Here is a 27,588-nt window from a genome sequence, read left to right as displayed (position 1 = left end):
AGATTTTAATTTAGCTATCATAACTGTTAGAGTAACATATTAAAGTTCCTACTAGACTGGAAATGTGTTTTTCTCTTTACCCTCTGACATGATCCAGCTGTCACACATCCCTCAAGTTCTTAAAGGTTCTTTTTGAAAGATTGTGCTTATTTTCTCATACTGTCTGTTCTTCCCATTTTGACCCTTCAACCTGAGTATATTCTTGTCTGTGCCACTAAGACTCAAATTACTTTAAGTGAAAGGATCAATTCTCTGGAAGTTTTTGACTATATAATCACTGTTCACATCTGAAATCAAATAAAAGCAGGTTCTGTACTTGTGATAAAACCCAAGACCTTATTATTTACCATAATCTTATCTAAAATTGTTTTACTAGGTCGTTAATTTCTTGTCCAAAGTCTTATTAATAGTTCTACATAATCCTTTTATCAATTAGAATTTAGATCTCCTGGAATATAGACTTTGAGGGTCCTAATGAGTCTTAACTTCCTTTTCATTTATCCATTCTCTAGATCTGGGAGGTAAAAAAGTAAGTTACATCGTCCTTTTTTTTCTGCGCTAAGTTTCCAAGAACTTACATCAAACACCCTTGTTACATATTGTTATTAGACTTGTATAACCATTGTGAAGCTGCATGCCTATACTTAAAGAAATTTGCACCACTGAAAACACTTCCAATTTTGGTAGCATCACCAACTCAAAATGGATAAGAAACTTTTAAATTTAACTGAAGAATGAACAAAGGCCTATAAGCCAAGTTCTTCCTCAAAATAATTGATATGAAAACCCAGGAGGACATCTCTAACTAGGAATAGTTCCTAGGGCATTTCATGGTAGTTCCAATTTCACCTGTCTGATGCCAACCCTATTCAAGAGTAAATAAAACCAAACAAAACCCCCAAAAGCAGGCAGCTCAATTATCTTCATTATTTCATAGAAGTTTTAGAAGCTACATATAGGAAGCTATATGAACCTGGGGGAAAAGAATATGCTTTACTTCTCTAGTGAGGTAGATGAACCGTACTCCACTTATGTATGGGCTTAAATAGCCCAAACTCTGACCCATGGAGAAGAGAACTGGGCTGCTATTAATCATATGAAAATACGCAATAAAGAAGAGACCAGGCTTCTGAATTTCATGCTTATAATAATTTCAAAGAAAAATGCAACAAAAATTATCTGTTCAATAATAAATTCAAACTGAGGAGCAATTTCCACGTTTAACATTTACTAAATACCTATGGTTTCTGGGACATTGCAAAGAACCTAAGGACACCAGTTCTGTCAACTTTCTTGCACTGCAGCAATGGGGTGAATGCTGGGGCTTTGGGGTTTGTTTTTAGGCAAGTACAATCTCAGCATTATAGGGGCATTTATAAAACATCATTTCAGGATCCAATATTCAATGAGAATCTCCTTAGAATACTGGAATGTTTTGGTGTCAGTCTGAGAGGACTAACATTGCAAACTACTCCAGCTACTTTGTCGATGAATCTACACCTCTAAGACAGAAACATTCTTTCAAGAGTGCACAATCCTTCCTTCATAAGTTAAAGGCTTTAGTGCTAACTACGTTTTTCCTTTTTCATTTTCATTGAACACTTGTATGTGGACATAAGATTGCTTAGAAAATCTGCAAAACATTCTATGCAAAAATACTCATTTCTTAATATTAAAAATATATCAAAATATGATCCATGATATTATCAATGCTTTTAATCACCTTTAAAAAGCAGATTTCTTTTTCAGTGATCTATTACAGGATGACTTGAATAAGAGAAGCACAGAATGAGGGAGATATGCTATACATTTGTACCAATGAGATCACATGCCATTAAAATATTGAATCATGGAAAGTTTACAGTAATGTTACTAGAGAAGAAAGACTAGTCAGAGGATATGCTGTGAAGCTCAGGAATTTTAGGCATAAAATGAGTCTTTAAACTTGGAAAGAATTAATAAATGCAAGCCCTTTTATTATTGAAATCAGTAGGATTCGACAATTCTGTTGGATTAATTCTAACAATGATCTTCCTCATTCATTGAAAAAAAAGAAAAATTGCAATCACAAGTTGTTTTCTCTAAAAGTTTTGTGTTCAAACGTCCCCTTTTCATCCAATTGAAAGTTTAAGTTCTTTTCAAAATGGTTCTAAAATTCTAGGTAACAGTTTAGCGTAACAGTCCATTTTTTATTGCCCTGTATTTTTCTGAAGACTGTCTCTCAAGAAGAATATCTGACCTTTCAGAGGTCAGAGAGTCAATGAAATTCAAATGACAAATACAACACAAGCAGACTTCACAGAGTCTAAAGGGAGAAACAATCTTCTTCATGCTGTCATTACCAAAAAGTCCATTAGCACTCCTACAATGGAGGTATACCTTGGTTTTCATTACACTCTACTACAAAGCACACTTGAGAAAGGCATTTAATCACTTAATAACCATATGCCTTCTGACCTCTCTTGCCAAAATCTTTAACTTAATCTTTATTCCCTAGTCTCTTATTTATCCCTTTTCCTAATAAAGGAAAACCTTTTCAACCCGAATGACTGGCATTTCTTGGCACTCTGACCTTTTCTTATATTGGAATCTCACTCTGTGTGTGTGTGTGGGAGGGGAAAGTGTGAGGGTATGTATGTATGAGAGAGAGAGAGAGAGAGAGAGCATATAAACACTTCTGTAATAGTGATGCTCTATTTACAACAACCAAGTCACCAGGAATTACACTGATTTACCATTAATAAAATTGGAATTCTCCTCAAGGCAACAGATGCCATCAAAATATTGAACCATAGAAAGTTTAGAGTATTGTTACTAGAGAAGAAAGACCAATCAGAGGATGCGCTGTGAACTTTATGACGTTTTCTTATCAAGAAAGGTAGTGTGATAGTGTTGGTGGTGTGGTCTCCAGGGAAACAGAAGTGCCCTGCCACTCTGCATGAGGTCTGTACATAGCCTGGAAGGGATGGTATAGAGGTATAAACACATGTTAATGCATTTCCTTATCCAACCAGGGTAGGAATTGGGTGGGGGAGGGGGGGAGAGAAGAAAAGGGGACTTTTATTTGGTGAGTTCTAGAAATTATGGCTCTGAGGAATGCTTTGGCCCAGGGTAATGCCTTTAAAACTACCTTTTAGCAATTTTGATTATCTTCAAGTAAGTCTAAAATTAGGACAATGAGAGGTAGTCACTGCGTCTCAAATCCTAACCTGATCTGTGGTACTGTCTGTATGACTTGAGCAAGAATTGAATAAATAGAATATCTTTTCCACTGCTTTAGTGAGTAACAGTGACTTCAATCATTAAGGGGTTATGTACAGTGTCTATTGCATAGTCTTCAAGCATATTGCACATGCCTAATGTACAGAATCTATTGCACAGTCTTTTCTGTGGAGGGCAATGACATAAACAGAACCTTATCTTTTAAGATAAGATTTCGTTATCTTCGATATTCTTAGCATTTTGTACCTCAATGATTGATGCAGATTGCCACGTGATTTATTTGGTCATGGTATCTACTATCTATCTTAGAGAATGTCAAAATGACCCGATCTAGCCTTGTCACTGTCTTGTCTATCACAAAAGGGCAAGCCTAAAAATTCAAAGTTGGGCCACTTGGGCTTAACAAATGGGAAAATTCAAACCAATGGCCCAAAAATAAAGGAAATGTAAATAATGAAACTATACTCTTAACATGTTTTTCTATAAAACTGGGCTATTTACATCAGCAGCTGTGTATTGATTTATTCACCCTGGCTAATAAACTTTGCTTCCGTTAGCACTTATAAGTGACAATTTATAAAATTACAGTGTTGTTAACAAATTTAAATTTGTCCTGATTTTTTCCCCTAATAGCTGCAAGGGCCCCTCCAACTTTTATTCCTATTATCATTCCTAAGAGTGCAACACACTAGAGATGATTTCTTGAGACATACTCACTGAAAACAATTTTGCTTGTGATTTTAAACAATGCAAAAAAGTTACAAATAGATACACTGTCATGAGTTTGAAATATTGTTTGTAAAAATTGCTCAGTAAAAATTATTAAATGCCTGAATTCAGTTTTCACATAAAAAAATATATTTTTATTACAACACTGAACAAGGAAGGCCACAACACTTTAGCAAAGGTTTTTCAGAATGTACTTCTTATACTAATATTATCAGTAGAAATAAATACCAGTACCATGGTCACAATGTCCAAACCCCAAGAAAACAAATAATTAACCTACAGTACAAAGTTCATCATCAGCAACTTTCTTTCAGAAGTCATAATTATTTTCAAGTATAAATCGCAACATGTGCTTGGAGACCACAAACAATAACTATGTATCTATAGAATTGTACACGACTTGGACTTTCTCTCTTGATTGGCTGGCGAAGGCTCCACATGGCTCTGTCCCGTGTGGTTCTGGTTCTCATCTTTCCTTTCCTTCCCCACATTTGCTTGATCTCCAATTGGTCTGGCTTCTGCAATGACGAGGGGCTCGGCCATAGGCTTTGCTTCAAGAATACTCGGCACAGTTTTCTGACTTGTCATTGACTTCCTCTTAAAGAGAGACACCTAAAAAAAGGCAAAGAAGAGGCTCTTTGAAAGAACTGACAGAACATAATGACATTCATGCACTAACATCTTTTCATGAGTATTATAACTTATATCACATCTTTAGAGCACAAAGATTAGGAGTGTGTAACACCAGAATGAAACATTCCTGGAGCATGAAGCATCATTGTTTGTTTCTTATTATTTGATAATGTTCAATTCTACCTAAAACTAGTAAAATCAAGTCCCAGGGCATGACTTTTATATATTCCATATTTTACCCTATTCTGGAAATACCTGGAGTTTAAGATTTAATTTTAAAATTAACATCTTAAATGCAATATGCTGGGATGGTATTAGTCTAGATTTTATGACTAGGATTCATCTAAGTTAGCTATGGTCTATCCTGGATTTTCTGGGCATTTGTGTTCTTTTTTTCCTAGTTCAAAGGCCACTTTCTTGGGAAAGAAAAGAGAAACAAAGAGTTGTGTATTTCTGTCTTTCTATAACAGTACTATCATTCATTCATTCATTCATTCATCCATCCATCCATCCAGATCAGTGCTTCCCCCCACCATATACCTTTTAAAAATCACCCTTTTTGTTATTCTTAGCATTTCCTCACTTCATTCTGAACTTCAGAGTTCTTGACATTATCTTTACAGGACCACCATATACTTCTGTATTTACACTCCTTCATCTGCTCTTGCTTCCGGAATCTTTTGTGTCTATTTTAAATCTATGTTGTTTAACAAGCAGCTTCTTTAGACAACTTCCTCTTTCCCACTCCTTGAAATCCTTTCTTTTTGTTTCAGTCTATGAGAACCTACTGATATCTTCCCCAAACCCTTTGCTATCCGTTCTCCCCAAATCATGTCAGACAATGCCCCATTTTCTCTCCTTCCCTGTTACAAATCCTAATATGGTTCCAATAATTTCTAATTCAGCAATCAACCATGTCTTCCTTTTTGGAGAAAATAAGGAGCAGAATGAAAGTTTAAGTAATTGTTTCCTTCACTTTTTGAAATATAAGATTATTAGCAAGACAAGCCAAAAATTATTAACAGCTCCTCTTTAGAAGAGAGAGCCCTCTACCACACTGAAATTTCCCCCCATTACTCCTAAATCATGTCTTCAAGTCAAGCTTGCAATCAGTTTCTCAAACTGCTTCCCTAATTCCTCTTTCTGTACAAGTGGTACTCTGATGACAATATTATATGTTTCTGTCTCCAGTGATCTTTACCCAAGTGTTCTTCATCATGCTTCCCTGTTTTGATCCCCGAGTTTCCTAGCATAGTGATGATATCTACTCCCCACACCTCTCCTTTCCCTATCCTTTTCTTGCATAAGATACTTCAAGTACATATGCCAATAATGTGCCCAATCCACAAAATCTCAGTGATACCTGTGAGATCAATTATTTTTCTTAATTTAGGACTGCTAGTTCCCCTTATTTATAACCCACATTTTGTACATTTATAAACTGATATCAGATGTTATAAGATTTATCAATTCTTTCTTGGATTTTGAATTTCTGAGCTTTTCTACAGCTCTGCTTTCTATATATAGCTATTCTCCACGGTATCTAACTTGGTAGATAAATTCATAAAGTCTTCTTCCCACTTTCTTTTCTTTTGATTAGATTTGTAAGATTCTAGGAAAACACATGCACAAACACACATATTTTACCAGTCACTGTTAGATGTCCTTCACCCCTGACCAAGAGTTCCTGCATTTTAAGCTGTGGACCAGAAATCTAAAGCCTTTCTCACGCACCACTTGCTTAAGAGTACGCCAGAAGTATTCTGACCAAGGTGGCATGCAGAGAGTCAACTGTCTTCCTCATTCTGGAGAATTTCTGACTCTCACTTTCCCCATCTTGCCCACTGAAGTCCATCACAGACAGTTCAAGTACATAACCAGTTTTGTTTCACCCCATTTGGCACAGGCTCATAGTATTAAATATTCTCTCCCAGCTGTTCCCATTTAGTTCTAGTAGATTGTCAGAACAATATAATCAACATTGTGACAAACCAGCAAGGAAAAAAAGAGCTGACTTGGGCTTTGACGCATTAATAGGTTTTCCTCTCGGTCCTTCCCCTTGGGATTATTATTATTCATGCTAGTCAAGCAACCACTTTCTAATTCCCAGGCTTAACTAATTACCATCAACCTCCATTTGACTGTTTGGGCCTCAGGGTCAAATGTACTTTGTTTCTGGTTGAAATTTCTGTCAGCTCTGATCACTTACCATCCTTAAGGACAGAAACCAGCTCTACCCAAGTAACTCCAAGAAATACCACATGCTTCTAGATCCTACTTCTGCACTATTCTTCCCACTCACTAATTCTAGTGAATTAATTTCATTCCTTTATACCCTCTTGTAGCATTATTTAAAGATGAACTCTAAATCCACATGAAATAAATGAAACAGAATCAGCTGATGTTGCTGTATTCTGTTTTGTGGTAAAGCTCTAGAGTTTAAGGAATGAACCCTAAAAAAAGAAAAGTTTTTTGTTTTATTAAACAGCTCACTAGAGTAGAACATCCAGACGATAGTGTTTTCTCAACAGCTAACAACATTCAGATCCAAATAAACTACACTGACTAGTCTGTAGGCAAAACATCTGGTGATTCCTAGATCATTTCCAGTCACCGAGTAAATGTCCTTTGCTGCTCATTGAAAACCAAGGTGCTGACTTGGCCGTCAGCAGTATCTGTGATTGGGGCAGAGTTCTGGAAGAGTAAAAGCAAAAGTGCACATGCTGTACGGTCCAGAAACGGGTAAGGCAACTTAGCAATGAATTCTGACACTGAATACACAGTATCTTCAAATAGAAAGCGCTTCTTTTTACAGTAACACTATTAATCTAAAACCCCAGGCACACCATGGGGCATTTATTCTTGATCTTACAAAACCACAAGGACAATGTAAATCCTCTTTCCAGTATTTTTTCACTCTTTTGTTTGACTCTAGCAAAGTGTGAGTAGGTCAGAGGCTACAGAGGGAAAAATGTTGTCATACAGAAGCTATGAAAAATATCTTGACTAAGCCAGTTATTTATTTTCTTAAATCCAGAAACAAAACAGAATTGTGTTGACACCATTAATGTCCAACTCTTCTGTTCATTTTCCTTATGTTACATATATTTTACTCACTTTGTGTGAGCTTGTCTACCATTAGTGTCACAGAAATTCCTTCTTCCCTCCCCCAATTAACATGTGGAATATAAATAAAGTGGGTTAGTCTCCAACTCAAGTAATGCTTAAATCCAAACTCCTTAGTCTGGCATTCAAGACTCCCTATAGAGTATCATAATCACCTGCCTCCCATCTACCTTTCCAGCTTTCTCACTCATTGCTCCCAGGCACAGATCCTCTCGTCCAGTCAGATAGATGTGCATACTAGCCCTTGGAAGTGGCTTTCCTTTTCCCACCTAATGCTATTTCCACCTCTTGGAATGCACTACTCGTCCTCTCTACCAAGTTAAATCCTAACCAACCTTTAAGGCTCTAGTAAATTTCCACCACCTCCAAGATGTTTTGCCTGAAGACTCCATTTGGAAGTAATCCTTTTCTCAGTTTAATCTATCTTATCTACTCTCTAAGTTACTCAGTTGCCACTTGTCCCTTTCTGCTTTATATTGTGATATAATTTGTTTTGCCAAACTCTAGGCTTCTTGACAGATATCATGTATTACAATTCTTTGTATTCCCCAGAATGCCTAATATCATGCCTTATACATAGCAGGCACTCATTATTTTTTGACTGACTGATTTGGTACAGGAACCAAATAGTAAAAGACCTTGAGAGTCAGGAGACTTTTTCCTTTTTGCTGGTACTGATTACATGGATGGCATTAGGATATTATTTAATTTCTTTCTGCCTCAGATCTCACTAAAAAACAAAAATGTTAATATCTTCCTATACTCAGCCTTATGGCAATGTTGTATGCATTAGGAAGTGTCTAGCCACTGATTCTTCTAGTTAAGGGACACATACAAGAAAATATCAAGGATGGAGATTTTTAAAAGCTTCTACAACTTGGTCAAAAATTCTGATTATAAAATGTTTTCATTTTGTCAGATTAAAGAACTAAATACTTTGATATTTTAAAATCTGTAATTTTATGGGTGTGATTGGTCTTATGACCTTGGATACGTCACAACCTTTCTGAGACTCATCATCTGTAAAAGAGGGAGTAGGACAAGATGGCCTCTGATGTCCCTACCTGTTCTAAATCCATGATACTCTAGCTCCATTTTGTTCACTTTTTTAAAAATTTTAGTACATATTTTCCAATTCCATGTAAACAATTTTTAACATTCATTTTTTAAAACTGAATTCCAAATTCTATCCTTCCCTCCCGCCTCTCTCCCTTCCTTGAGAAGGCAAACAATTTGATAACAATTACACATGTGAAGTCATGTAAAACATTTCCATATCAGTCATGCTGTAAAAGAAAACACGGGAAAAAGGGAGACAAATCAAAGTAAAAAAAGCATGCTTCAGCCTGCACTCCGAGCCCACCGGCAGCTCCGCTGTTAACAGCTCCCTCGCTACTGCTGTAGATTTCAGCTCTTCTGTCGCTTACTCTGCCTTCCAGAGCAGCTGTGGCCTGTAACTGACCTGACGATGAGCTTCTTTAAAGCTTCCTGAGTCTGAAAACTTTCACTTGTTAGACTACAATGGTATTGAAAAATATGTGCCCAAAATGTTATATATTTTGAAGTCAGGAATCCAAGGCTATATATGCAAAATTTAGAAATGCCATGTATACATATTAACAATAGATGGCAATATTAGTTCTGTGAATCAAAGAACTTCAAAGATGAAAGGAGGCTTAGGGATCACCCAGTCTAACCTCTCATTTTACAGATGAGGTAGCTGAAGCCCAGAGAGATTAAGGGACTTGTCTCAGACAACAGAGCTAGTTAATAAAAGAGGCAAGATCAGAGTCTTTGTTTTAGGGTTGTAGGATCCCAGATTTAGAACTGGAAAGTACTATAAAGGACAATTAGTTCAACTCCTTCATTGTACAAATAAAAAAACTGAGGACTCACTTCCTACAGGTACTAAGTGGCAGAAATGGTATTTGACTGAATTAGACCTTGAAGACAGGGAAAGACTTCCATAGGGGAGCATTCATTTCAGAGACAGGGGATCATATGAGCACACACATGGAAACATGAGAGCATTATATAAGAATGTGTGATGGAAGGAGACTGCTTTGGCCACATCTGGATTTAGTCCACCAATGTTCTTTCCAGTATGAAGTACGGCAAAATAATTCATGGGACACTTCTAAAAAGTATATCTGAGCTACTCATTTGATAAAAAGCCACCTACCTCCAACCATGACCAAAAACACACTGTTAAGATTCAAATGTTTCTTCCACAGTTTGCTTTCCTGGTTTTACTGGTCTTTTCCTTTTTCTCACTCCTTTACTTTTCAATTATCTTCCTCATCACAATTTTTCTTTTATACATTTTTCCTATTTTTAATGTTGATAATTATTTCTAATTTGTTCAACTGTTCACCCCATAACAATTCAAACATCTCCATATCGATTCTATATCAAGGGGAATCTGTTCAGTTTTTTCCTCCTGTGTTTAGTATCCCATAACATAAAACACTGTTACAAAACTGAAAAGCAGTATGTTTAGATAAAAAAAAAAAGTCTATAAAATGGGACAACCGGTGGTCCATTCTGGTAGTCCTTCTCCTAAATACTATCATTTTCTTTGCAGTAAACAATCTGAAAAGTAATTCCTACATAAATGCTTATAGATATCCATGTAATCCTTGAAAGTATGGCCTCAGTTCATTTGAGTTCTGCAACCAACCTGCAGGTAAAAGAAGCCTGAACCCACTAGCTCTCCCGCCTCAGTAGCAAGGGCTTGATGTGCTCTCCTACTTTTGGACAGTTATCTTGGTATGTCCTTCTTTCATGTCCTCCCTGGCTCCTCCTTTTCTAGCTACTACACTGAGGTCTTTCCACTACAGCTTTAACCCAGAAGCAATCAGTTTTTATTTTTAATTTTGGTTTTCAGTAATATTTTTATTAAATAGCTATACTAACATGAATGGGAGAATAAACATAAACTGACAATTTTGACAAAATGCTAAGGAGAAAAGCTGTTATATTAGTCTAATACAGGGCTTAGAACAGTTATTTGCCTCCTCACTCAAGTGCATGCAGCAAAGAGAACAAGGCTGAAAAGATTGAGCCTCTGGAATCTTTTGTACATATGCTTTGTTCTAGCTCACAAGCCAAGAGAAAAATCTCCTTTCCATACTGCACAATAAGCAAACCAAAAAAGGCCCAGAATATCTGTGAATACTTCACGGTTTGCATGGGGATGGCATGGGGCTGGGTTCACAGTGACCAGAGCCCTGTACAGTACATAAACATAGGAAAACATGTGGCCTCACTTCTCCACATCTCTATAGACCATAAAATATATATAAAAGGAATGAAAATACATGAGTAAAGAAACTAGAAGTACTGAATAATATTCATTTATCTGCAACAAGAAAGAAATTAATCTCACTTACCGTTCGTGATTTTTTAAGGAATCTATTTGGTACTACTATAAAATATTCCTGGACTTCTGAATTGCGTGGCATACGTTCATTTGTGTTTCCTAAAACAGAATTACACTTTTAGAAATATATTTCTGATTACTAAAAAGAAGCCAGAACTTACTATTTCCACTGAAAACAACCAAGATCTGAATTTGAGATGATGATTCACAAAACTGCTATTAATACTTGGCATTGGTGAGCCCACAGACGGAAAATTGTGCTCAGTTCTGGAACACAACATATAAATGAGATGTTGACAAACTAGAGTGTGCCTGGGGAAAGATTTCTTGCTGGTCAGTCGTTTCAGTTGCGTCCAATTTTTTGTGAGCTCCTTTGGGGTTTTCTTGGCAAAGACACTGGAATGGTTTGCCATTTCCTTCTCCAGCTCATTTTACAGATGAGGAAACTAAGGCAAACAGGGTTAAGTGACTTGCCCAGGGTCACAGAAAGTTAAGTGTCTAAGGCTGAATTTGAACTCACAAAGAAGGGGCTTTTCGACTCCAGGCCTGGTGGTCTATCCACTGCACCGCCCAGCTGCCCCATGGTGCAGGGTGGGTACTGCAGAAAAATAGTGACAGAATACTCTTAGGAGATAATTTGCAAGAACTGGGGGAATTTAGGCTGGAGAAAAGATGAAAATGGTACAGCAGAGAGAATATTGAGGTGTGATGTCTGAGTACCTGGATCTGAATCCTTGCTGTGCCAGGATCCCTGTGTGACCCTGAACAACAATTTAACTTCCTTGGGCTTAAGTTTCTTTGTAAAGTGGCCAGATGTGGCTGCTCAGGTCCTGTCAGCTTTAGTTCTCTTGCTTCAAGACATGGCTCTTGCACCTCCTTCAGACTGCCTCTACTGTTGGGGCCCTCCTCAGACTCTTGGTCTAACCACTTTGTGTTTGGGGCAGCTAGGTGGTGCAGTGGATAGAGCGCCAGGCCTGGCATCAGGAAGACCTAAGTTCAAGTCTAGACCTCAGACACTTCCTAGCTGTGTGACCCTGGGCATGTCACTAACCCTATTTGACTCCGTTTTTTCATCTGTAAACTGAGCTAGACAAGAAAGTGGCAGACCACTTCAGTATCTTTGCCAAGAAAACCTCAAGTGGAGTTACAAAGAGTCGGAAATGACTGAAAGAACTAAACGACAACACAGTTTTGTGTTTAATCTCTTCATATGCACTGTTGTGTGCTCACATGCATCCTTGCCGTCCCTCTCTCCCACCTTCTACCCTTCCACCTCCTCCACCTTTAGACTTGCTCCTTGCAGGTAGCTATTGCTTCATTCATTGCAGCTGTGTCCCCAGAGCCTGGCACAGAGCCAGGTAGGTAACAGACAATAAATATGTATTCTTTGATTTACAGATCTTGTGTGGCAAAGGTAGTTGATTAATTATATATAGTTCCAAAGAGCAGGCCTAGCGCTAATGGGCAGAAGTTATAGGGAGATTCAGTTTAACAGAAAACATTCTAACATTTAGACTTAAGAATGAAACTGGGTGCCTGTTACTCTAAATGTCCGAGAGGAAGGGTAGGATGCTGTAGGGGGAGTGAATAGGTGTAAAAAGGTGTCAAAAGCTGGCCCTCTAGATTCTTTGCTAAATGTAAGGCTCTATGATTCATGGTTAAGTGTGTTTAGATAGGTTAATGTTTAATGATGGCAGAATACCAACCTAAAAGAACAGAGAGAGAGCAGACAAATGTCCAAGATTTACATCAGGAGCTAATGCTAAATACAAATCAAAACACCAGAAAATATCTCTTTGATGAATGAGCTGTTTGCACCTCAAGGAGAAATAGTTTACAGGTGTTCTGATTTACATTCAAACTAGTAGTGCACTTCACCTAGGTGGAACCTATATGGACATGCTAGGAGTACTTAAGACTCTTTGCCTCAATTTCTTTTAATTCAAAACAGTCAACAATTTAAAGTGCATTTTTCAATTGTTTTTCAATTCTCCAAGATGCATGGTGAGAATAGAAAGAGTGACATATTAATAAGTGAGTTAAGTAAGAAGTGAGGACGAGTAACGAAAGATGAAGGAACGGCAGAGTTCTGAAAGAAGTGCCAGGAGCATGAAAGCTCAGAAAGGGATGAGATAGTTTTTAGTTACAAGAAGAAAGAGGACCAAAGAAGGGATAAGACAATTTCTTGGGGGGGGGGGGGACATAGAGGAGATCACAATAATAGATGAATGAGAAAAAACAGACATTCTGAATTCTTATTTTCTCTGAAAGGAGAGTAGCCTTGGAATTGGAGGCACAGGCAGGATCCATTCAGCCTGGGAGCTGAGACCCAAGACAGGACGGAGGCTAATATAAGAAAGCAAGTTGGTTTTCTTAATGAGTTCAGTTCTTATCATGGGCTAATTCATCAAGCAATCAGCAAGCGTTTATTAAATGCCTACTATGTGTTAGGCATCACAGTAGGAGCCTAGGGATAGGAAGAAAAAATCAAACAGGCCCTGATCTCCAGAAGCTTTCATTCTATATGATGCGACCACACATCTATCTATCTATCTGTCTGTCTGTCTATCTCTCTACGCAGGACATGTGATTTCACTGTTAAAGAGAACCAGGGGATGCAGAACTTCTTTCTACCTCCTTCAGCCCCAGCTAAAACCCCAGCTTCTACAGGAAGCCTTCCCTAAGCCTTCCTCTTAATTCTAGCGCCTTCTCTCCACTGTTTCCTCTTTGTTTCGCACGTAGCTTGCTTGTACATAATTATTTAAACGCTGTCTGCCTCACTAGATTGTGAGCTCCCTGAGGTCAGGGATTGTCTTTGCCTCTTTTTGCATCCTCAGTGCCTGGAAGTGACAGGCACATACTAAAAGCTTAATAAATAAATCCTCATTGAAAACTGTTTGAAATACTAGCTAAAACAACCACACACCCAGTGCAATTTAAGCTGCCACGAGGACTTTAGGACGAGGCGAGTTATAGTCCCACCACTCCCTGCCTTGTCCAGGCCTGGAGGACTAGAGACAATCATTCGTCTGAGGCCAACTACACTGTGTGCTAAAGAGAATTCAGAAAAGTTTGGACAGGACGGATGGAGAAGATGGTGGAGGGGGTGGGACATGAAAGCTGTCTTCAAGCAATTAAACTGACATCATGTGGCCAAAGAATTAACATGCTCTGACTGGCTCCAGAGGGCAGAATTAAGGGCAATTGGTATAAGTAGAAAGAGGAAGATTTACATTTCATATAAAGAAAATTTTCTCAGCAAATATACTGGTTCAAAGTGGACTGGTCTACTTTGGGAAGAAGCAGGAGGCCTTTCAACACAATCCCAGGGTCCACTTGTTGAGGATGCTATTGAAGAGTTCCTATTTACCCCTGGGCAGTAAAAGAAATCCACTTAGCATTACTGTCGCTGTCCCAGATACAAACTAATTTTTACTGGGTGAATGGAAAAAGTTATTCACAAGGCTATATAAATAGCTAAAAATGGAGACATAGGGTCACCTATGAATAATGATAGTTTAGATTTTTAAGTAGATTTATAAGTTCATTAACACAGTTCATTAACACAGCCAGTTAGCCTTTGTGAGACACTTTCTCCCCCAATAACCTTGTGAAACAGATGGTGCAAAGTATCACTGCCATTGCATAGGTGATGAAACCTGTGACTGAGGTCTAAGCGGCTTACTCAGGCTCATGCAGGTAGTAAAAGTTAGAGCTTGGATATGAACTCAGGTATTCTTAATTCTTAAGACCAATGTTTCTTCTATTACATTATGTGATCTCTCTAAATTATGCGACTGGAAAGTCCAGTCGATTAGGAGCTAAAAGACCTGGATTTTATCACTGAGTTTCAGTAAGTCAATGAATCCCACTGAGCCTCAGTTTTTTTCATCTGTGAAATGTGACTTGTCTTACTTACCTTCCTGTTGTGAGGACTAAGGGAGTAGGTAAATGCAAAAAGTATAAAAGCCTGGTACAACTGCAGCATACACTACCACATACTTTCTTTAAAAGTCTAACTTTTTCGGTTGAATTTTTAAAAGCAAAAATGTTTACCTTTCTGGTTTTCATTGCATTCTTGAAAGGCTTGTTCACTTTGCTCAATGTTTTCTTCTTCCTATAAATGAAAAGTAAATCATAAAATCAATATCTGCTGTGTTTCAACAAACATATTTATCATTTGTTATTACCTTACCATTATTATATTTCATGTTTAGAAACAAAATTCTTGTTTTGTGTGACTCTCCTTCTTGGCCGAGATGCTGGTCCCTAGGACCACAGACTGAAGAGTAGGAAGGGATCTCGGAGGCATCTGCCCCTCCCCTGAGGCCCAGAGAGGGAAAGTGATTTGCCCAAGGTCACTCAGGCGGTAACAGGCAGAACGGGGAATTAAATCCACTGCTCTTCTCATTAAGCCTCAAGCAATACAGCTTTATCATATTACTATATCAAATGGCATCAACAACTACTGATGTTTCATAATTTGAATCCATCTTGTGAATTAATGAATTAGAGTGAATTAGAAGAAATTAGAAGAAACTAAGACTCATTTACAAGTTGTTACCTTTTCACACGAGGTGGTAAGTATTGCAAGTCCTAATAAACAACATTTTCCATTATAATAAAAATAATTATTATGAATTGAATGATTTCAGAATCAAAGAATGTTATAGGTAGAAGACTGAACTGAAGATAATTAGGTCAATCTTAATTTTATAATGAAGAACCTGAGGCCCAGAAAGATAAGGAGCTCTCCAAATGTCACACAGTTCATGAGTCTTAAAGCTGGGACTCGATTTTGTATCCTCTGCCCTTAAGCACAGTTCTGATGGGGCACTTGCGTGCCCGTGCTTGGACCCCAGTTCTAAAATCCCATTCTTCCCTAGCCTCAAAACACTGTCCCTGGCAGTTTCTCCCCAGCCCGAGGACAGCCTGCCCTAGCAAAACTTGAATCTCTCTTCCAGATACACTAGCCAGCTGCACCTGTAGAATTTCTTAGTTTGAGCTGTGTACTGGCTGTATACAATGACCAACCACAGGTATCCTAGACTCAGCCACATGTATACTCCCCTACATTTATCTTGTCTAACAACACATTGATGGAGGCAGTCTGCCCTGACCTAGTGGACTGAAGTTTCAGGCCTACAAGCACACCTCCCTGTCCCTGCCCCCAGGGCTATTTCTCAGTGAATTCTGGATAAAATACTTGCACAGTACATACTAAAAGTACATGTTCCTTTAAGAACTAACCACTCCTTAACCACTCCCTAATCCTACCCCAAATCACCTACTTAGCATATTTGGCACATGTTTTACTATAGAATATCCTATATAAACTTTAGCTGTACCCTTTTCAAATCACAGGTTCCCTAAGAACTCTTGCCTGCTGAAAACCACAGTAAATCTTTACCACCTTGACTTCAGGAATGCTTGAGTCTGTGAATGCACTCAGGACGGCCTGCCCTTGTACTCCAGTCTTTGGGGGTTCCCAGAATCCATGCCCCTTTCCAACCCTCGTGAGGTTCACTATACCATGCTGGATATAAGGATACAAGATATCAAGCAAAACAGTTACGACTATTGACTATCTAATGGGGGGGGAGGCGGTAAGTTGTAGGAGAAAAAACCAAAAAGGTGTCAAGTTCAGGTTCTTCAATTCTGTGCTGTGAAGTTCAAGAACAGCATAAAACCCTGGTCAGGACCAATCCCAGAGAACATAGTGCATGTTGTGGATGAGGGCTTTAAATTTACAAATCATTTTCCTCACAACATCCCTTTTAGACAACTAGTTTACCATCTTACAAGTAAGTGAAGTTTAAAAAGATGATGTAAATTTAACACAAAAGAAATGGGATATAGCAGGACTGGCATTAGAATTCAGGTCTTCTCTTCCCAAACCCAGTTATTCTTTCCACTCATCCATGCTGCCTATCAGGTGGTGGTGGTGGTGGTGATGATGGCTGTTTTCTCTACCTTTGCATCTTTTTCTGCCCTGACCTCTTCTGCTCACCTCTTTGAGGAACCTACTGCACTCATCTATCAAAATTTATTTTTAGAAGAGAACCTAATACAGCTGTTCAAATAGGGATACGATCAAGTTCTCTCTTAGGAATATTTTCGGGGACCTACCTCTAATTGTGCAATTTTAGGCTTCAGCATGTCATTAAGAGAAGTGTTTGGGGAGCCAGATCACACTGGTAGTTGATTAAGATGCAAGGTCATCCCTGCTACTAGATATGAATAGCCATTTACCTTTAGGAAGAACCATGTTTCTCCCCATGAGCTTGAAGAAGGACTTACAAAGAGAGGCATGAAGTCCATGTTTTACCTTGCTCGCAACAGTGAGTCTAGCTCTTATTTGTTTCTCTCCTGTGATAACACAAGAATGTATCTAGCTACAGAGAAAGCCTCCTCACCAGTAGTAAACAACTGCTGATAGTTTCTTTGGTCATGAAACCAACACATGAAACAAGGACCCCCCCCTCCCCCCAAGTCTTGTGCAGGTCCCTTCTGCCTCTGACGTGATCTGGTGATGTGTGAGGGGAAAGAATGCAAAAGAATTACATAGTTTTTGGAATGTCTATAAATGGTAACTTAAACAATGATGTTAAAATGTGAGGTTTTTGGCCAGTAACAAATCAACAAATGAGGATCAGCTGAAGTTAACCAAAGATGAAGGTTCAGGGAGAAACAAGAGTTGTCTTCAAGTATTTGAAGGACTGTCCCGAAGAAGAAGAATGAGCTTATCCTGCTTGGCACCAGAGGGGAGAGCTAGGGCCGGCGGCTAAAGGTTCACAGAGGCAAAGGCGGCTCATTTGGGATGGCACCTCGCATCATTCTAAGCTGACAGTTTGAGAAGTCAAAACAACAATAACAACAAAACACCACTTTACAGAGAAAGCCTATTCTCTTCTGCTAGAATAGTGGCCATTTAAGGACAAATCCTGTTACTGGAGTTACATCAAGATTACCTAACAGCTAAATCCCAATAAAATTCTTTGATAGCCAACCTGCTATAAAGGGATTTGTAACCTGCCCTACCAAATACCTTTCCAATGGTTCCAGCCATAGGGAGGTTGAGGTTGGTTCCAGGCACGGTGCTGCCGGTTCCTTCTATTTCCGCTCTGTCCTGGCTCTCTGATTTGATATCCTCTTCCTCCTTTTGCATTTCTTTACACTCTTCGTCTGTAGGCTCGTTACTGTCTTCTATGACTCTGTCATCTGTTTCTGGTGTCATTCTTTCTTCATTTAATTCTTCTTGATCCTGCGACAAAATGAATACTCAGAGAAAGTTTTCATTCTTGCCTTTTAAAAAAGTAGTTTTTTTAATGTTATCTGTCCTACATTTCTACTGTCTCAATATTTCCTATTACATTTATTCTAGTACTAAAGTCATAGAAAATCAAAAGTCACAGAATTCTCACAAGATATTAACTTACCTCACGTATGAAGGCAAATTGCTGTGTTTAAGATTTTTCCCTAGGATTCTTGAGATTATGTCCATTTAAGCAAAATGAAAGAAATCAGTAAAGCACTTAAACATGTCATAAATTCCTTTAAAAATCTTTAAAGATTATAAAACTTCAAAGACTTTGTACTATGCCACAATCACATTTTCTATACATTCTATACATATTTTCTACACAAATACACTTTTTTCCTTAGAAGTGTCAAGCCAAGTACCAATTCAGTGACATCCATAAAGAAGGGGGGAGGTGTGCTTAAAGATAGAAAAACACATTTTAAAAGATTTATCTTTGTTCATTTAAATCAGCATTAAAACCAAGAAGGAAAAGAACCAGTAAACTTGACTGATGGACTACTTAACTTAATAACCCCTCAATATCTTTGAATTAGAAATAACTGATTTTTTAAAAATCACTCTTATACTGTGATTTTATTTTCCTTGACAAGTCCATTCTTTGGCTAGGATCTTACTATTATGGCTAAGGATTAATTATATTTTTTCCTTAACTTTACAAGTTATGTGCTTTGTTGAACATAAGGTACAGATATGATAAATCTATGGTTTTACACATAATTCCTTATTACCTAATCAGAACTTTTTCCCCTTCAAGTCCATGTATGCAATATTTGGTTCATTACTTTTTCCTCCAGTATCATAACTTGCTTTTTGTTGGCAGGCTTCCCAGCAATTCCTTGATTAAGCTATGAATGTGGCTTGAATTCCACCAACAAAGTATTCAGTGGATAGTCTGATAATAATAGTGTGTCCCCAAATGTTTTACAAAGGAGATGGGAATTGACAAGTGTAGAATATTACATATAATGTCTGACCAATTTTGCTGAAATTTTTTTTTTTTACCTCCCTCTTTATTTCTTTCTTAAAAAATAAATTCTTTGTTGTAATGAATGTTTCTCCGGGAAGGGGATGAGAAGAGATATAAAGAAAAATTTAAATGTAAAAATAAAAGATTACCACAAATCTACTATAAAGAAGATAGTGATGTAAGCATAATAATTTAATCGTTCCTGTTTACGTGTGAAATGAAAGATTTAAGGAAAAGACAAGTATATTTTTATATAGTAATACTCCAATTAACCAACAGACAAGTCTCAGGCAGCTGAAGTGACCAGCTCTCTAGAACCCCTAAACGCATGAGCCTATGGCTCTATAAGACCTTCACTGAACCTCTGAGCCCTTTACAAAAATAAACAACAAAGGGTAAGCCACTTTGCATGGCTTTACATAATGCTAACATAGTTAGCTAAGTAAGAGTGAGGGAATCTACCATTGTGTTCTAATTAAAGCAATTACAGTAAAATGTTAGAAGAATATAGGTTAAAACAGCTAAAGCTAAGGCATATCATAATTACTTTATCTGTCCGCTATTGTCTAAGAACTTCAGCAGATTTCCACCTGTGTAGTTTCTGTCTGAGGGAAAATAGTATTTGTCTTACTTTCACTGTGGATTTATTTTGGCAACTAAGAGAAACCAGAAGCAACCTGAAATTCTTGTTTGTTACTAATTACTGTATTTTTGGAGGCAGTCAGGGTTAAATGACTTGCCCAGGTGAAAGTGTCTGAGGCTGGAGTTGACCTCAGGTCCTCCTGACTCCAGGGCCTGCTCTAACCCCTACCTAGCTGCCCTTACTATTACTGGAATAAGCCTTTGTTTTTTCCTCTGGAGTTATTCTCTAAGTCATCAGAGAGAGCTGTAATTTTAGAAGTAAATAGACACTACCTTCACACAACAGACACAGAGTTACTAGAATGGTTACTAGAATGAAGTTTTGGTTAAAAGCATTATGCTTAAAAAGACACACATATTAGATTCCATGATTGGAAGAAAGCTCAGAGATTTAGTCTAACTCTTATCTGAAACATAAAGTTCTTCCTTATATTTGAAATCTTTGTAATTTTTTAGGCCTTAGCTGTACTTGCTGTCAGGAGGCACAGTTAAGTCTTTCACAAGCCAGTCCTAATACCTGAAGACAGCTACAACAATCTCCTCTCTTGAATCTTTCTCCAGACTCCACTATGCTCATTCCAACTTTCTGCTTACCTGTGTTCATCTTAAAATGTGAAATTTATAAACATAGGAACTCAGATCTGGGTACTAATTTCTATTAAAGCAGGCCAAGATCTTATAAATTTGTTTAGCCCAATCGAAATTCCCAAATCCTTCTCAGGTGAACCACTACATAGTCAAATCTCCCCTACTCCTTGCAAAGCTCTTAAAAAAAAACAAAAAAAACCACCTCAACCCAAGGATTTACATTTATCCCTACTAAATCTCATTTTACTGGACTGGGTCCAATATTCTCGCATTCTGGATGCTGATTCTTTCATAAATAATTAGCACAAGTATTATGGATGAAACAAAACCTAAGGACAGAATCTTCTGACACCGTACTACAGATCTCACTTCCAGCTGATGTTAATCTATTAACCAAAACTATATATGCAGACATTTTTTCCAGTCTTCTAGCAGAGTCTACTTCTTTGAAAAACAAGGAAAAAAACTACAAAAAGCTCAGGTCTTTACTTTTGTATAGGCCACTAAATCTTCCTTTAATGCACTTTTTACAACATAACCATACAGCAAGTAAATGAAGATCTGTAGTGAAAGGAAACAGCAGCTCCTAAAGCTGCTAACTTTAAGTTTTGCTAACTGTTAGATTTTTGTTTTCCTTACATTCAGCCTCTTCAATCACTATTCCCTCTTACTAGTATTGACCTTTGGGGCTCAGGAAAACAAATCTAATCCTTTCTCCATACCAGAGATCTGCAAATAACATGAAAAGACCTTCATGGCCCTTTCCTATTTTCCCTCCTCTAAGTTAAACAACCCCAATTCTTTTACTTGATTTTCATGTTGAATGATTTATAGGTTTTTCACCATTTTCTGATCACTTCCCAACTTATCAATACACCTTTTCTAAAATGTGCCACCTAGAGATAATTACAGTATTCCAAAGGCAGTCTAATCTTATGAAATAGTTTTCTCAGTTTAACCTCTGTTCCCATAAACCTTATTGGCCACTCTATCATACTGTTGTTCAGTTATATCTGACTCTTTGTGACCCCATTTGGGGTTTTCTTGGCAAAGATGCTAGGGTGGCTTGCCATTTTCTAATCCAGCACATTTTACAGAGGAGGAAACTGAAACTAACAAAATTATAAAGTGACTTGCCCAAAGTCACACAGCTAGTAAGTGTCTGAGGCAGATTTGAACCTAGGGAGATGAGTCTTCCTGACTCTAGGCCCAGTACTCTATCCTCCAGCCCCTCTACCATATTACTGACTCCTATCAAGCTGACAGTCTGCCAAAACCCTTAGACTTTTTTCAGCTGAGCTGCTTTTTGTGAAGTTTAACATTTGAAACAAGAGTAAGACTTGCCATTCTATCCTTATTAAATTTTATCTTACTTGATCTGGCTCAATGTTAGGCTGATTAGAACCTGTCAAGATCTTTTTGGACACTGACTGTCATTTAAGGCTTTAGCTCTATTACTGTAGCTTTGTGTCATATGCAAATTAAATAACCATGGCTTTATGCAAGTTACTGATAAAATTCTTCTAAAAATAATTCTTATTGATCTTTTTATATTACCTATGCTATATCCTGGAATTCCTCCCTCGCTCCTTCCAACTCATCTTATAGTATGCCATCATCTAGTTCACAATTCTCCTTATTCTCTACAAGAATAGTTGAACAGTGTTGAGGAACAGGAACTACTGGTCTAGTGACCTTCCTTTGGATCAGCCTCCACCTTTGTGTGGGCGGCCGCTCTTCCAGTTCCCATTTCCTCTTTTATCCGTAAGTCAATGCCCTTGGATCCATTCCTTTCCCTCAAGAGAAGAAAGGGCAAAAGTAGAGGAGGAGAGAGAGAGCGCAGTGAATAGGAAAGGGTGAGAGAGACACACACAAAAAAGAGGAAGAAGAAGGAAGAAAAGGAGGAAGAAAAGAGACGTGAGCACAACAAAAAAATACAACAGAAGGAGAAATACTTGACTGAGGTGGCTGCCTCAACAATATAAGCTCCTACCTTTGCTCACAACCCTACCTCAGCAGAAAGCACAGTGCTCATTTTGTGTCTAAACATTTCAGATCTGTAATGTTCCCTGCTTTGAGGAAAGCATAAAAATAGGAATCGCAGTCCTTCCTTCAGTATAGCTGCAAACCTACTTATACCAACAAAGGACCAGAAGCATTACAATCTTTCTCTTTCCTGCTGTACCCCACCACTCATCAACTCTTCTTCAAGTGTCTTTAGCCATGAACCCCACAGATCAGTAATACAATGGTTAAACACCGCTTTAAACTAGGCAAATGGAAAGAAGATAAAACATTAAACAAACAACAACAAAAGTTTGGAATTAATACACACCATCCCAGGGAAAGAAAAGACAAAGAAGAATGGAATTACTGCCTTGGATCTGCCCCACTGGGTGAAAGCAGCAACACCAAGATGTGCACAAACGTGCCCAAGGCCCAGAACCCAGCACTAGTGACTTTATCACTGTTCACCAGTCACTCTCCATGGCTCTGCTGTCCTAATCTCTCACTTCTTCCATTCCTGGTCTCTAGCACAGATGCCCCCTCTTAAGTCTAGTCTGGGGGCCATGGCAGTCCCCCTCTCCCTTGATGTCTCTGATTTTGCTCGTATCTGAGGTGCAACAATGGCAGAAGCAGTCTCTCTCCCTCTCTCTCTGCCTCTGGCCTTCTCCATCCTAAAAGTCTCTCCCTTACTCACCCTACTCATGCAGCTTTGCCTTCCCCATTCCTCTTCCTTTATGAGGGGGGAGGGGGGAGGGGCAGACAGTTTGTCAACAAGGCAAGAAAAGAGATTTTGTGAAATTTCCTACCTGACAGCACACGCTGGGTTTCAAAGTCCTATTATAACAGCATGAGAAAGTTTTGTCAAATGTTTTACAAAAACCTAGATCAACTACTACCTTAGAGTATCCCCTTGATCTAGTCTAGTAACCCTATCGAAAAAGGAAATTGTTTGACATGACTTGTTCCTGATAAATTCACTCTGGTTCTTTGTGATCATTACTTTTTCTAAACAGTCACTAACCATCTCTTTAATAACTTCAATTTATAATTTTCCAAGCAAATTCACTGACTTATAGTTTGTAGATTCCCCTTTTTTCTTCTTTTTGATAAAAAAGGACATTTTTCTCTTCTGCAGTCCGACCTGGATCTCTCCAATTCTCCATGCTTTCATAACTGATAGGGCATCCCCTCAAAAAACAAACATATCTAACTAGCTGTTTTGGTACGCTGGGAATTCATCAGGGTCTTGTGATCTAAAGTAATAAAAGGCCAGATAGGCACTCTATTATGTTGAATACCAATTCTTTATTAGTCTGTTAAAAACTCTTCCTTCCAGACCTAAGATCATTCTCCTTAACATAAAGCAGCAGCAGACCAGCCTTCTGTCTTTCCTTCTCTCCTCCCTGCAATCATTTTTTTAATGTGTTCAGAATTTCTTTCCTAATAGCTTCTCAAAAGCATATGAGGGGATTTTCCACAAAGAATTTAAGTTCATGGGATACTACCTAGGATTTCTTTGAAGTCTTTGAAAAAATAGTTAGTGATTATACAGCACTTTGAGTTATGCAAAGCACTTCATATTCATCATTTGATTTGACCCTCTCAAAAACCCTGTAGATGCAATTATACTCATTTTATACAGAAGTAACCTGAGTTAAGTGACAACCCTGATTTCACAGCTACAATTCAGTAACATATGAAGCCGTGTTCAAGCCCAGGCCTTTGTAAATCCAAATCCTATGCATTTTTGCATTATGCCTTGTAACTCTGTAAATCTGGGACACGTCAGACTGTATCCAACATTCTTTTCCTTCTCTATCATAAATTCTAAGATAGAGTTGTTACTTCCTCTCCTTCCCCAAGGTTCTCATCATTTCTCCTTCAGCAACCAGTTCTTCCTCATTGACAATGATTGGGTCCAAAATAGCAATTCCCCTCATTGCTTCCTTCACATTTTAAAGGACAAACTGTCATTAAGGCAAGTCAACAAATAATTAGCTTTTCTTAGCCAAATGGTGGTTTCAGTAGTTATCCAGATATCTGAAGTCCTCTATCACTACTGTACCAAGGCTTCATGTTAGACTTATGAGCCGCTACCCTAATATCTATTTTCTCCTGCTGAAATGTATTCCACCAATATCACTTCTTTCTGCCTCTTCTCCACTCTGGTGAGCTTCCTATTTCCTCCCTTAGGTGCATCCCATTAATACAGGACGCCATTTCACGCCTTATTTTAGCTGTCCTCATCCTTCTGAATAAGGTATTAACTTTCTTGAGTCACATTCCAGTCACAATCCTACTCCAAGTCTCAGCAATATCCATAAGGATCTCTAACTTCAGTTTTTACTTCTTACCAATATGTTGGCTGTGTACATATAGAAATTAGATGCTGCGGGTATAACTGTTCTCTCCTGTCTTGGATTTTGCCTCCTTTGGATTTCCAGGCTATTCTTCCTATACAGTGGCTGCCTTGTACGGTAAATCAATGCAATGTTTGGAGGGATATCCATGCCTCTCTAGTACTCTATGCTATATATGAATCCATGTTATCTAAGGTTCTACTGTACTTTTGGTTCTACTATATTTGGGAAATGTCATTTCTTTTTTAGAGGTGGGAGGCAAGGCAATCAGGATTAAGTGATTTGCCCAAGGACACATAGCTAGTGTCAAGTGTCTGAAGCTGGATTTGAACTTGGGGCCTTTTGACTTCAGAGTCAGTGCTCTATTCAATGTGCCACCTACCTGCCCCAAAATGCCATTTTAAATAGGCCTACTTTCACTGTTACTTCTTTGGTAGTTCTGCTATGCAATATTTAGACAAAAATCAAGGTTTAATAGGCCTAGATCATAGGACTACAAATTTAGAGGTAGAAGGGATCTTACAAGTCTTCTAGTCTAACCTCTCAAAATGAGGAAGCTGAACCCCAAAAGGTGAAGAGCTTTGCCCCAGGGCACAAAGACAGTAAGGAGCAGAGCTGGAAATTCTATTGTAGGTTCTGACTCCAAATCCAATATATTTTACCTTTACCACTGCTCTTCTGTAGGGGATTCCTATTCCAGATCTATAAATGCCACGTGAACCACGTGTGGAACTTTTCTGTACAACCTTAAGACAATGAGCAGTTACAGTTTTAAAGGCAGATTCTTTGTTACCACTTGCTTCTGGTACTTCTTTCTACAAATGAGAAGTGAAAGGAGAACTCAGAAATGATGGTTCCAGAACTGGCTGAGTTCTCTGTGTTTGAGGCAACAGGTGCTGAACTGCAGAGAGCATGTCTAAAAAGCATCGTTCAGTAATTTCCCAGGATACCGGAGATACAGGAACAATAATTTTTCTCAGTGGCAAGGGAGCAACTGGTTCACAAAAAGGAAAATAACAGTGTATAAGTGCATTAACATACAACCATTAATAAGAGCTTTTTAGACAGGAAAACCTGAGTTCAAATTTGGCTTCAGATCTTCGTTGGCTCTGTGACCCTGTAAACCTCCATTTACAAGTTTCCTCATAATAACAGCACCTACCTTCCAGGGTTGTTATGAGGATCAAATAACATATTTATAAAGTATTTAGGCACAGTGCTTAAGACATAGTAAAGTAATACATTAACGTTAGCTATTATTGTTTATCTCTCACAAGATTGCTTAGAATAACAAATAATAAAACAAGCAGAAAGTTTTTCTCAAGATATAGCATGTATTTAATACTTACATTAACTGTCTATATAATGGAATTCTTTAGATGCATTTCCTCCTACTTAAACAACAGTGTGTATATATGTATCTGTATGTATGTGTATAATAAGCTATATCCTTCAAAATTCTCCAGATTTTTACATTTTTCTCAATATGCCTGAATTTTGATCTATGCGAGGCTCATTACCCAGTTTTGTGTTCATTTTTTAAGATATCTATTTTCTCACTATGTGTAAAGAATATCCAAAAACCTCTTTCTTCTGATAAAAGTTTGATTTTTTAGAACCATACCTATGAAATCAAACAAAGGTCTCCTCATTATAATTAGGCTGGGTATATAATGAGAACTTTGATTTTGCAGATATAGTTCTGAAAACCAACATATTACTGATCTAAATATTTCCAGCCTTCCTTATCTCTAATCTTGCTGCTAAGGAGTCCATGCCTTCTGCAGCCCTCCATATGGCTTATCCTGAAATCCTTGGTGGCACAGTTCTCAGAGTGAAGCTCTAACTCATACTTGCTCTATACCGTCACATTACTACTAGTTCCCATGGCAATCATTATCAACCACATACAGTAAAAAATAGGTTAGGTAAACAGAAGATCTATTAGTCATATTCAGTTAACTATGATTAATTTAGGAAAGTAACAAGATGGATCAGTGATTTCTTAATTGCCAAATCTAATGGCCTTTTCTCAATAGTCATCCTTTTTGACTTCTCTACTGCCTCTGACACTGTCAACCATTCCCTTTTCCTTAATACATTCTTGTCTAGAGAAAAGGGTATTTCCATGATATTATTTTACCCTGGTTTTTCTGACCTCTGCTCAGTCTCTATTGTCTCTTTTGTCCAGGTCACCTCTGATTAAGAGTAGATTATTCCAGGCTTCTGTTCCGGGTCCTATTTTCTACCTCTCTGCTATTTTGCTTAGTGATATTATCAGCTACGATGGATTCAATTACCATTGCCATGCTGATGACCCTCAGATCTACTTATCTTGTCTTCTAACCTCTAGACTTCTGTCTTCAGCTTCCCATTGGACATCTCAAACAGGCTGAAAGATATCTTAAATTCAACATTTCCAAAACTGAATTCATTTGTCTTTACTCTGTCAACACTCCTCCCTTCTGAACTTTCCCATCACTGTCAAGGGCACCAGCATCCTCCTAGTCACCAGGTACACAACTCTTAGGTGTTATCCTCAATTTCTTTCAGTCCCCATATCCAGTTTATTGCCAACTGCTATTGATTCTTGTAACATCTCTCACCA

At 38.1% G+C, this 27,588-nt stretch overlaps 1 protein-coding gene across 5 annotated transcripts in view; it reads right to left on the bottom strand.

Moving 5' to 3' along the window:
* Positions 1–1,701: 1,701 nt before the first annotated feature.
* RPGR (retinitis pigmentosa GTPase regulator) overlaps positions 1,702–27,588 on the bottom strand; it is a 90,292-nt gene continuing 64,405 nt past the window's right edge. For all 5 annotated transcript variants that reach the window (XM_072615173.1, XM_072615176.1, XM_072615177.1 and 2 more), the window contains 4 exons: positions 18,141–18,356; positions 15,149–15,209; positions 11,103–11,191; positions 1,702–4,563 (listed from right to left, as the gene is read on the bottom strand). In XM_072615173.1, the coding sequence (XP_072471274.1) occupies positions 4,333–4,563; positions 11,103–11,191; positions 15,149–15,209; positions 18,141–18,356 (597 nt within the window). In that variant the 3' untranslated portion in view covers positions 1,702–4,332. The remainder of the gene's footprint in view (positions 4,564–11,102; positions 11,192–15,148; positions 15,210–18,140; positions 18,357–27,588) is intronic.

The sequence above is a fragment of the Notamacropus eugenii genome, chromosome 5 (genome assembly GCF_028372415.1).
Source record: "Notamacropus eugenii isolate mMacEug1 chromosome 5, mMacEug1.pri_v2, whole genome shotgun sequence".
NCBI classification, from domain to species: Eukaryota; Metazoa; Chordata; class Mammalia; order Diprotodontia; family Macropodidae; genus Notamacropus; species Notamacropus eugenii.
Note: the sequence above shows the minus strand (reverse complement) of the source record. Positions and strands in the feature narration are given on the sequence as shown.